General features: G+C 36.2%; 1 protein-coding gene and 1 long non-coding RNA gene across 4 annotated transcripts in view; one reads left to right on the top strand and one right to left on the bottom strand.

Moving 5' to 3' along the window:
- CTNNA2 (catenin alpha 2) overlaps nt 1–12334 on the top strand; it is a 465672-nt gene that overhangs the window by 282381 nt on the left and 170957 nt on the right. Inside the window, exon 1 of one of the 3 annotated variants that reach the window (XM_090139884.1) lies at nt 10997–11064. The exons of the other annotated variants lie outside the window; for them this stretch is intronic. Within the exon in view, the coding sequence (XP_089996010.1) occupies nt 11038–11064 (27 nt within the window). The 5' untranslated portion in view covers nt 10997–11037. Of the gene's footprint in view, nt 1–10996; nt 11065–12334 lie in introns of those variants that run through there. 3 annotated transcript variants of the gene reach the window in all.
- LOC149918328 (uncharacterized) lies at nt 1201–11046 on the bottom strand. Its single transcript, XR_016466252.1, has 3 exons — nt 10825–11046; nt 6311–6381; nt 1201–1325 (listed from the first exon to the last, which is right to left on the bottom strand). It is a non-coding gene; the product is annotated as an uncharacterized LOC149918328 (long non-coding RNA).

Raw genomic sequence — 12334 nt, 5'->3', positions numbered from 1 at the left:
CCCCAGTAGTTATTCATTTAAAATATCCTTGTTCTTGCAAGTACTGCTATTTAAGAACAGTGGACTTTTCCATGACTCTGTTAATGGACAACGTACCTGAGACAGTGTTACGTGATATTCTTGTTACCAGGTTTTTGTAGAGCTTGCCATCTGAATATAATTAGTTAATTCCTGTATGTATTTCAGATTAAATGAGGTAATATGATGTTTGACAAGTGAAATGAAAGCACTAAGTGGATGGTATTTCTGAAGAGATTTCTTAACTGGCAGGGTTATAGAAGCTTGCTCACATCATACATAGCATAAAACCAGACTGATATTAAAGTGAGACTTTAAATAATATAATTTAAATAAGAGATAAGCATTCAATTACTTCAATCTAATGGGTCAAAGTGCTGAATGATAGTTGGTACTGTGGGAGATGTTGACAATTTCAACAGAAGAAAAATAAAGGAGAAAATACATTCTCCTGCCTCAAGAAAGGATTACAATAGAGAAAACAGTATTTAAAGGACAAGCAATGGAGGGAAACGGACAGTAAGCTATATCATAACAGGAGAGGTCATTTGAAGAAACAACAGCTTGATGATACAGCTAATCCAAAAATCAGGATGACACTTTTACTTGCTATTGTTTCTCAATTTCATACCAGGACATATACTATCTACTAATAAATGCATCATAATTACATGTCTATATGCTGTCTTCCACCTCCTATCCGTTCTATTGAAGATATGAGGTAAAAAAAAATTGCATACGTTGTAGGAGATAATGAAAGGACAGCCAAGAACTGGATGATGAATATCAGTTTGAGTATTTTGAGAGGTTAAAGTCTGGGATTTTGAAACACAGATAAAGAAGTTCAGACATTCAGTAAAATTCCATGACCTAAAATGTAAGATTTAAAAAATTCCAGCTTGAAATTAAGCATATGGTACACAATTCCTCTTCCCATTTTTGTTTGTTTTAACTACTGAAATTCCACTGGTAGGGCCATTTTCTTTGTATCTTATGGCCATAGCATGAGCACTGACCATCCAGTTCTTTCAAGAGTGCATGCAAATCAATTAAACCTTCTGATTTTTATTTTTTTTTTTAACTTCAGTTGCTATTCAGTATCTTACTTTTTACTGTAGCATGTGAAATATTTCATTAGCAGCTGACAATTTGTAAATACAGAAGATAGATACTTACAGAACACCTCTGTTTGGATTGATGTGATAATCTACTAGATGAATTACTGCCCATTTTATTGCACATATGCTCAATAGTGATGTTCTGGTTAATGATCCAACCATTCATTTGCTTTTGCAAAAATCCTTTTACTGAAATATAAGAGGAATAAATTATTAGATTCCACCTGGAGGGGGTGCAAAAAAAAAAAGGTACTGCACACCATGAAAAGGTTTTAGATTCACACGTACTCTTCCCACCTGTTGAGATTTACCAGGTCCTAACAAACAGTCATAATGAAGTCGTTCATGGTAAGAGGCGCTGTAAATTTTGGAGCAAGACAAAGGAGAAAAGGGAAAGACGTTTGTGATATTTGTACTCTTATTCTCTGTACTCTTATCCTCGTTGCTCTGTTAGTTTTACTTTCTGAATATCTCCTAATATTTCAGTGGTTGAGCTAACACATCCAGCCAAAATCTGTTTAATTTCAAAAGCTCGTTGTGGATTTACACTATTTGGTAGTGTTTCTTGAGATGTTGCTATTTGTTCTGAGAGGAAAAATTTATCCTCAGCTTGTATAAATAACATGGGAAGGGGTAAAATGTTGACATGATAAGCTCATAAATCAATGATAATGAAGAGAACTCTATCACCAACTCAGTTGAATTTCAGGTTGAAAATAGTAGTTTCACAGTTGACAAAAGAAAAATACTTATGTTGGTTTTCCACTTGTGTGTCCTGGCTTGTTCAGTTTTGTTGTTTGTTGTTACCTATACATATATATATGTATATATATATATCCTATTTTCTCAAGATGTACATATAAAATCATTTGGCAATACACTGCAGTCATTTTAAAAATAAATCCACTTTATTTTCACAATTTTGTTTTCTTGTTCCTGTAATAGCATACATTTATGATTCATCCACCTGAGCAGTAGTTAAAGAAGATCTAATTCTAAATTTGAAGAAAACTTGAAGTATCTTCTGTATTTTTCAAGAGCCTTTGAAAAGTTCCCATAAACTGCAGCATCATATAATTCCTATTATGTTATTGAAGGAAATCCCTGCTCCTTCAGCCGCTCCTCATAAGGCCTGTGTTCCAGACCTTATGAGGAGTGGCTGAAGAATCTGGGATTGTTCAGTCTGTAGAAGAGAAGGCTCAGAGGAGACCTTATTGCTCTCTATAACTACCTGTTCTTTACAGAGAGAGTGGTGAGGTACTGGAACAGGCTGCCAAGCGAGGTTGTGGATGCCCAATCCCTAGAGGTGTTGAAGGCCAGATTGAATGAGGCCCTGGGCAATCTGGTCTGCTATTAAATGGGGGAGGTTGATGGCCCTTCCTGTGGCATGGGGGTTGGAGATTCATGATCCTTGAGGTCCCTTCCAACCCTGGCCATTCTGTGAGTCTGTGATACCTGAAGGGAGGTTGTAGTGGGCTGGTGGTCGTACTCTTCTCTCATGTAGCTAGTGATAGGACTAGAGGGGATGGCTTCAAGCTGCGCCAGGGGAGATTCAGGCTGGACATTAGGAAATACTACTTCTCTGAATGAGTTGTTAGGCACTGGAATGGGCTGCCCAGGGACGTGGTGGAGTCACTGACCCTGGAGGTGTTCAAGGAACGTTTGGATGTTGTGTTGAGGGACGTGGTTTAGTGAGAACTATCGGTGATTGGTGGATGGTTGGACTGGATGGTCTTGTAGGTCTTTTCCAACCTTGGTGATTCTGTGATTCTGTGAAAAGGAAATTAGGCCATACATATTTGTCAAGAGGTTCTTTACTGTGCCTTGGTTTCCTAGCCTTTCCTGCTGCAATGAGGAAGGTAGTATCTAATTTTCACATAAGCCCTTATTGCAGTTGCACCTTTCAAAACAAAGAAGAAGAAACAAGCCTTACAGAAAAGAAAAAAAATGAGCTCAAAAGGCTATTTTCAGAAATTTAGGTAAGTGCAGCCGGATCAATTCCTCCCCTCTGCTGTTTGCTATGTAATAATGGAGAGGACGCTTGAATATTACATTTGGCCATCTCTGACGCTGTTTAAGGCTCAGTAATCCTCAACACTAACATCCTGTCATGAAGAATTAGTTAAAACATTGCATCTAGAGCAACTAAGGGGGATGTGATATGTATGTAGGTGTTGAAAAGCATGGATATGAAAAAAAAAAGGAGATAAATTGTTGAGGTTGATTATGTAACTGTTAGTTCCAGTGATGAGAAATGAGATGAATCAAAGAAAGGTTAGAGCTGAAGATCAGCAACGTCTTGATTAAGAAGGTCAAGACACATACAGAACGAGGACTCTGTGAAAGCAAAGGATATAATTACCTTGACCAGCTTAGTTATAGCTGAACATAATTTCCTGGTAATGGAATTAATAAACCTTATGCTGAAATCAATAGAAGCATATTGTTACCTTCTCTGGGAGTTGTGTAAGGGCTAGATGACTTTGCAGATATCTTCTGGTTCATTTTTTATGCATCTGTGAAAATTAACTCCCTCACAGAATGACATCTCTTGCTAAGTTAGTCTTTGACAAGACTTCTCTGCATTTCTGTTTATGTAAAACTTGTAACTGGAGCAAACTCTGAGACTCAGAGGGAAATAGTCCTCCAGTTGTCATAGGGTCAAGAAAGAATGGACAAACTAACTTGCCTCCAAAGGTCTTGTCTAGACGTATTCTGTTTGACTTTATCGTTGTATCAACACATTAATGACATCTGTAGAGGTGTGCTTTTTCCAGACTCTTATTTCTTTCTTTCAAAGTTAAAAAGATAGTTAATGTGTCTGTCCTATTGAATTAGGGAAACAGCATTTCAGAAATTTAAGACAATCTTGCCATTGTAGATTAGATATTTATTACAGTCTACATACGTCTCCTTCCTTCCCCAAAAGCAATCAAACAAAAAGACAAAAACACTCCAGAGGAATGAGATTCATTTCCAGACGTTGCTGTTGCATCATCACTTTCCTTGAAAGGCAATGTGTCTTTGTCTGATCCTTCAGACATAAAAATGAAAACTGTCCTAAAGAACAAGTCAGGATCCTTTTCTGGAGGGTTAAGTATATCATTTGTCACCAATGTCTTGTTAGTTTGGCTGCTGACATGTCAAAAAGAAAAATGTTCTGGTTTATAAAGATTGCAGCAAAGGAGCACATGCTTGTTTTTAGCAGCTGGATTATTATCTGACAGGATGGCAAATCTCTTTGTGATATTGGCTACATTTTGCCTAATAATCGCTGTTAAGCTTTCTCTGAGGTTCAATATTTGTATAGGCAGAACCAAAAGGCAGAACAGTGCTATCAACTAAATAAAAATAGAGAAGTAATTAAGGAATTAAAACAAAGTGTAGTTTCTATATTTATCATACAGACTCTATTTTAGTGTGGTGGGCAGACCCATAGTTTCACTGGTAAAATTAATTTTAAGATCTCCAAAGAATTCTGATAATACTAACTTGTAAAAACAGTAGAAGTCATTCAAGAGGCACATCAAGTTTAGCCTGGCTAATAGGAAACAGCACAGCTAAAACAGAAATATTGATCAACAAGAATATGTGTACTTTTTTAAAATTCTCTTTGTGTATATGCTTTTATATATACATATATATCCATGTATATACACCTACATATGTGCACACACACACATATATTTATAGGAAGATCATACTTCTGTTTGTGCTAAATCAAATATTGAAGTATCAAGGCCAAGCTGTGATAATTCAGCTGATGATTGCATTGAAACTAAGACATGAACTGGTGCTCTTTTGGAGTGTCTATGCGAAATAGAAGCATGGTTTAGAGAAATTACTCATGTGATCACCCAAATAGAATGATTGAATTCAATCTCTTGGCAGCCCTTGCTCTAAACCCTGAAAATGAGGTAGTTAAAAAATAATGCTCATAAAAAATATATTTAATCCTGAATATACAAAATAAAATTTCTAAAGTGTGGTAATCAGCATTTGTATCTGCTCCGATATCGTAATCATTTTGAGGAATAACTGCAATGAAAAACTCAAGAATTCTCAGGCTGTGGTTACTCATACATGCATGTACAAAAATGAATATCCAGTATATATATGTATATATATGTGCATATATATACGTATGTGCATATATGGAAGTATTCTCATTTGTGTGTCTGTAGATTAATTCTCTGGATTCATTTACATAATGGAAAACTTCCAGTGTTCACAGATATAAGTCTTACGTCAGTTTTGGTTCAATGAGAGATTTCATTAGATCCAGTGAAATTTTGCCTGAATTAGGAATGAAGAAAAACTTTCTAAAGGAAAAAGAAAATAAAAATCCAGATACTGTGCTGAAAAAAACAAACAAATAAACAAAAAAAAAAAAAAAAAAAAAAAAGGAAAAAGAATCCTGATACTGTGCTAAAAAAAAAAAAAAAAAAAAAAAAAAAACCACTTTAAAAAATTATTTATCAAATGATATTTAAAACCCAAAAAGTAATTCTAATAAATATCCTAAAAACTGGTATTGCTGCTGTAATTAGAAAGTTAATATTTTTGGAAGTCCTTCAAATATAATGTATACAATGAGTAACAGGGAGCCTTGGGGATGCAAAACATTTGCAGGAAATGCATGCAGCATGCAGCATCAAAGGGAAAAGAGGAAGAGTTAAAGAAAAATGAAGAAAACAAAGCAGCAAGGATGTTGATAGATATGAGAAATTAATCTTAAAATGAGGTCTGCTGTAGAGGAAGATAGTGAGGGATCCTTTCATGAGGACTCATGTAAAGATGTTTTTGCTAATCGGGAAGAGGAGACATTGAAGATAAGTGAGAGCTGAGCAAGACATGTGGGTGCCAGGTGTTAAAATAAAATAAGATAGGGGGAAAAGGTTTTCAGTCGAGGGAAATGTGGTGAAAAGAAAGTAGTTTAAATGCTGTAAAAAAAAAAGGAAGAGTTCTTTCTTACAAACTTGGTGTGAGATGAAAGTACAGAAGATTGGTAAGGAGACCAAAGTCTTTAGTCTTTGAGACTTTGAGAAAAAGGTTATTTAAAGCAAACAAGCAAACAAACAAACAAAAATAAAGAAAGAAGGAGAGAGAGGGAGAAACACAGAGAATTAGTGACAAAACCAGAAAGTTTAAAAGATACCTTTGTGAGTATTTACCTTTGAGGCTGATTAATCTTCGGCTTACTAATATGCGACATGTTTCCGTTTGTTGCAGTGGGCTTTGAATCCTAGAATCATAGAATCATAGAGTGGTTTGGGTTGGAAGGAAGCTTTAAGATCGTGTAGTTCCCACCCTCCTGCTATAGGCAGGGACACTTCCCTCCAGACCAGGTTGCTCACAGCCCCATACAGGCTGACCTTGAGTGCTTCCAGGGAGGGGGCATCTGCAACCTCACTGGACAACCTGTTCCAGTGTCTCACAACCCTCACAATAAATAATTTCTCCTTAGTCTAAATCTACCCTCTTCCTGTTTAAAGCCACTTCCTGTCACTACCTGCTCTTATAAAAAGGTCCTCTCCAGCTTTCCTGTAGGCCTCCTATCATGAAATGAAAACAACTGAGCCATCTTCTCCTCAGAATATTCAAATTCTCGTAAAATGCATTACTGCTGGTCTGCAGTAATTTCCTTAATTAAAAGGGACATAAAACAATGATTGGTGCTTAATATTTGGGGTATAATTTAACCCCATGTTCTACACAGTACAGAATTATGTGATTTTGCTTGACATATTCTGAAGACAGTTTTGACTTTCCATAATAATTAATACAGTTTCTTTCAGCTCTGTAATGTCAGTGTACTTGGGTCCCATCCAGATACAGCACTCTGGTGCTGTCAGCAGAGCTGCCATTTTCTAGAAGAGATATGAAAATTAAACTCATCTTCAAGTAGCAAAAAAATAGAAAAAATAAATTAATTTTCAATGTAGTTTTAAAACTGATGTTGTTTAGTACTGTCTTATCCAATATATCTTCATTTTGATGACTAAATTATTTTCTGAAACTAAATTGTCTTAAATTAATTTTAGAAAGTGCTTTCCGATGCATTATACTTCCAGACTGTATGAGTGGAAGAATCCATCAATTTATATTGCCTGACTAACTTATTCCTGGTCACTCTGAAGTATATCTCCAGTGAAAAATGTTTAAGTGTCTTGCTGAAATAGGCAGATAAATTAACAACTCTACTTGTGCAAATGTATTTATGTGTGACCAATCTAGGCAAATGAGTTGCTTCATTAAAAGAAAAATGGTTTCTTAAAAGAAGGGACTTTGATGCATATAAAGCATTGAGAGAATTGAACTTGATGAATGCAATTGAGTTTTTAATGAAACAGAACACAGAATATGATGAGAAATTCATTTTTAATATTTATAAACATATGTATGCACTGTTACAATATTTATACACAAAAAGAGTATGCTAAATACTTTTCTTGATCTACTTATCAACTCAGTCTTGCTTGACAAAATATGCATCATCGTGTAAAAAAAAAAAATGCTTTAGAAATTAGAGATTCTGTAGAAATAAGATATAGGTGAGTTGTTGTGCATAATAACATGTTCACAGGTCAGCTGTGTATAAACAGAATGTATTACCTACCCACATTTGTAAGACCTCTGCTAAAGTACTGTGTCAATGTGGGCTACAGACTGCATGAAAGATGAAGATGGATTGAAGAAAGAGGTGAACATAAGGAAAAAACCTGGAATAAAGTGACTGATGGGAGAAGATTGAGTGAACCAGTTTTATTTAGTCTGGGAAAGTGAAAATTGCTACTGTTTTTCCTCTATGAACTATGTAAGAGGCTGCTGCAAAGCAGAATGAAATAAACAGATTTTAGTTTCCTTGTGGAGAAGAAAAATAGTTCTGGAATAACATTGTAGCAGAAATGTTCCAGATTGTAATTAAATAATTGGCAGCAGAGAGTTCAGCACTGAAGGTGCTGAAAAGTCCTTATCAGCATAGGCTTTTGATAATACATTGGACAAACACTGTGAAAGATACAAATGATTTTGCCTTGTTATAGGAGAATGTGCTGAATAGTTTCTTCAGTTGCTCCCAGTTATTTTCTTCTATCATTTTAGAGGCTAAATAACAAGTTATGAAACTTGGAGTATATAATATATTAGAAAACACAAATATAAAGACACTGTGTCCAGCCCTGGGACCCCAGCACAAGAAGGATGCAGAGATGCTGGAATGGGTCCAGAGGAAGGCCACAAGGATGATCAAAGGGCTAGAAAACCTCTCATAAGAAGAAAGAATGAAAGGGCTGGGTTTGTTCAGCTTGGGGAAATGAAGACTCTGAGGAGACCTCATTGCAGCCTTCCAGTGCTTGAAGGGAACTTAAAAGTGGATGGGCAAACTGACTTTTTGTGTGGTCTGATAGTGATAGGACAAAGGGAAATGGCTTTAAGCTAAAAGAGGGAAGACTTAGACATTAGGAGGATATTATTTACTTAGAGGGCAGTGAGACCCTGTCACAGGCTGCCCAGAGAGGCTGTGGATGCCTCATCCCTGGAGGTACTCAAGGCCAGGTTAGATGGGTCTCTGGGGAGCCTGAGCTGATGGGTGGCAGCCAGCCCACTGCAGGGGTTGGAACTGGGTGGGCTTTGAGATCCCTTCCAACCCAAACCATTCCATGATTCTATGACCTTCAAATTAAACTGTACCTTATCCATTTGAGGAACCCATCTGAAAGTGTTAAATGATTAGTTCTGTTCTGAATAAAAAAAATCTTGAGTTAATGATACCCACACTTTCTCCCGACAATCTTTCTTTTTTAAACTACCAGAAGAGCAAAAAGTCTTGAAATGACAAGTAAATAAAAAATGCAAGAGATCAAACACATCCAATTTATAAACCAGTGGGTGAACAAAATTAAACTAGTGTCTTCCTTGTTCCTATGTCAAATTTGCTCTAACTTTCAACATCACTTAGTAACGGTCTGCCAGTGCTGTCAGTAATTCGGGAATTCAGCATGGGACAGTGTTTGTACTATTCAGAGTGTATGGATTTCTATGTTCCAGCTTTAAGGTTGTTCCCTGCAGATTACCTTAATCCAGTGTAATGATTTCATTAAATGTCAGTATGTATGCTGACAAAAACTTATGAATGTGCAAGCATGCATGGATATATTCCATTGCTCCCTATATGTCATTGGTTATTTATGCTTTTTAAAAGTTTAAGTAAATTGATGAGATGACTGTAAGTAAAAAAGATGTTAGTCTCACAACGTAAAATACAAAGTGTGCTTGTTATTCCTAAAAAGCAGTATAATGTGGACAGTTACTTGGAAGAGTTCTGATACACTTCAGTTGCAATAATGGATTAAAATGCAAAAAAAATTTGGCGCAAATAAAAACTATTTCAACTTCTCTGTCAAATTGGATTTACAGTTAGGAAATGCTTTCTAATACATAAACCAAATGTCTCTTGCTGCAAATTGAGTTGATCACTTTTTGCCTAATCCTGTGTAGACACAGAATGCTTGAACAGTTTCCATTGCATTAAATTTGAAAACTACATGATTTTGCAAAGCTACTTTTGTCTAGAATACAGTTTCTGATCCTGTGATTATCACCTGATGCAATGCTACTGGCTGTTTAGATGAGCTGAAATTGTATTGTACTCGAAAAAGAATTCAATGACATTTAGTTCAGTCATATGGCAATGGCAGTACCTTCTTACAAAGAAGTCTTTTGTCTTTTCTAACTTCAAGCAAATCTGTACTTTCAGAAGACATTGCTTACTTCATGAAGAATACTCTGAAGTAGGGTATGAATTTAGAATGTAACAACTCCTGAGCCCTGATGTGGAAACTTGTATTACAGTCAGCCAGAGGTAAAGGACCTTGCTGGAGGTGATTTCAGTAATTTGAGTGAAATTTGCTGCTGAAATTATGGCTGCTTCTTGGAGTTCAAAGTCATTTTCAGCAAGCTTCTGTCCTATCTGCTGGGGATGCATCCTTCCATGGCTTGGAAATACGAGTCCATGTATTTTCTAGGTGTGTGAGGATGTAGCTTGTCTGTAACCCTGGTCCTGCAAACCCAAGATTCTCTAGATCTCTTGGATACACTCATACTCCTTTGCCATTTTGGAGAAGCCTCACTTCTAACAGTATTTTAAAAATCTGAAACCAACCAACTGAATACAGAAATTGGAAGAAAATTCCAATCAAAAAAAAAAAAAAAAAAAAGTCTGTAACATCACTAGGGAAGTGAAAATTTCTTGATTAACTTGACTACCTTTGATCAGAGAATCAAATCTTTCAGCTACTATAAGTAAACCAGACAAATTTGGGTTGTTTTTTCTTTTTTTTTTTTCTTCATTGATGGCTCTGATATACTATAAAATCTATTTCTGCTACAATCAACCTCTTCCATAGATTTGCAGAAGAATAGTATAATCCTGTCTTTATTAGCTATCGACCACTTTCTAACATGGGTGGCCACTGAAAGCAAAACTGGACAACAACAAGGTTATTTAGGAGCCCTGTATTAGGATATGTTTGGCCTTGCATTTTACAAGTGCACCCATGCTGAGGGTGCACTTGATCCCACTGTTGATGTTGCTGTCAAAGATGTTAAAGAGCAGCAGTCCCAGTACTGATGCATGAGGGACATGCACTTATCACTGATCTTCATCTGGACATTGTTGAACACTCACTCTGTACAGTCTTAAAACCAGTTCCTCATCCATTGAACAGTCCATCCATCAAATCCACATCTTTCCAATTTGGAGAGAAGGATGTTAAGAGGGACTGTGTCAAAGACCTTACTGGCGTTCAGATAGATGACATCAGGGGCTCTTCCCTGATGCAGTTATGCCATCATAGAAGGCCACTGTGTTGGTCATGCAGGACTTGCCCTTGGTGAAGCCATGCTGGTTGTCTTGTATCATCTCCTTGTAAGGTTATGTTTTCTTTGTATTACTGGTATACTTTTCAATCTTTTAAAAATCAGACTTGGAAATTAACTTGGTTGAGGTACCAATTTCTCAGGACAGGTATAGAAATGACCAAAAACCTAAACAAGACAGGAGGAATTCTAAGTGAGTTCCTTCTATGCATAATTCACTTTACTTCCTGCAAGGGTCCTGCAGTGATGAGTTTAATCAACTCATCTACATACATTATGATTGCAGAGGTTAATGGCACAGCATAACTAGGTCAACTTCCATTTTCTGTGAAAACACAGCAATTGATCCATGCTTGGAGAGAAAGTCATGCAAAAAATATGCTAAAAAATCATATTTGATTTAACAGTGACAGAATCAGTCCAGCAGTATCATCTACCAGACAGAATCAGCCCAGCAATATAATCATGCAAGCTCTAAATATCTGTGCTAAGTTCAAGGGTAGACAGTTTGCTTTATTAACCACCAATACTGTAGTTTTAAAACTTGTGTCTAAAACTTGGTTCTTTGGCTGTGGATACTCCCACTTCTAAGGAAAAGGAAAAGAGTCAAGGCTATGTATTTTGATGTAGTTTGTCAGAAATGCTAGATGTGTTCCTGATTTTGTCATGTCAACTGTCATTTTGCCTGAAGAATTATTGAGGAAATCAGGTAGATTCAGATTGCAAAATACTGCAGTATTAATACCATTATCATACCAGGTATGATATCATAAAATAAAGGATAAGGTAAGGTTATTTGAGATGTAAGATAACTAAGGAAAATGTATTTTTATTTCAAAGACGACATAGCTTTTTTCTATTCATTTGTTTGCTCATATGTATTAAAGTGTCTTCAGAAAAAGGCACTGAGCTTGTGCATAAGCCTGCATTATGGTACATAGCATCTTCCATTTACCATTACCTGGCTTCTTGATTCATTTAGTCTTGTAGTGATCTGAGCTCTAGAAATCCAATGACATTTTCCCTAACCATCTCAAATGGTCTGAAATTTTTGTGTAAAATTCTTTATCTGTTTTACCATTGGCATTTTTAGAAGCTTTCCAATGGTCATTCTGGCTTCTGCTGGGCCTGCTTATATGAGGATTCCTAAGTCTGTCTAGAGATGTCAGACTTGACCAAGGTATATTTTCTTGTCCCAGTTTCCTAGGAGATACTGTTTAGTTGTTAGCCATGTTATTATATCTACAAGAACACAAGTGTCAGTAGTTGTTTTGTATAGGAGTTCAATATTTTAGATCTTGTAATATGTGATTTCCTTA

This window comes from Phasianus colchicus, chromosome 4 (assembly GCF_987193195.1).
Source record: "Phasianus colchicus chromosome 4, bPhaCol1.hap1.1, whole genome shotgun sequence".
In the NCBI taxonomy this organism is placed as follows: domain Eukaryota; kingdom Metazoa; phylum Chordata; class Aves; order Galliformes; family Phasianidae; genus Phasianus; species Phasianus colchicus.
This window is presented reverse-complemented; position numbering and strand designations above follow the sequence as displayed.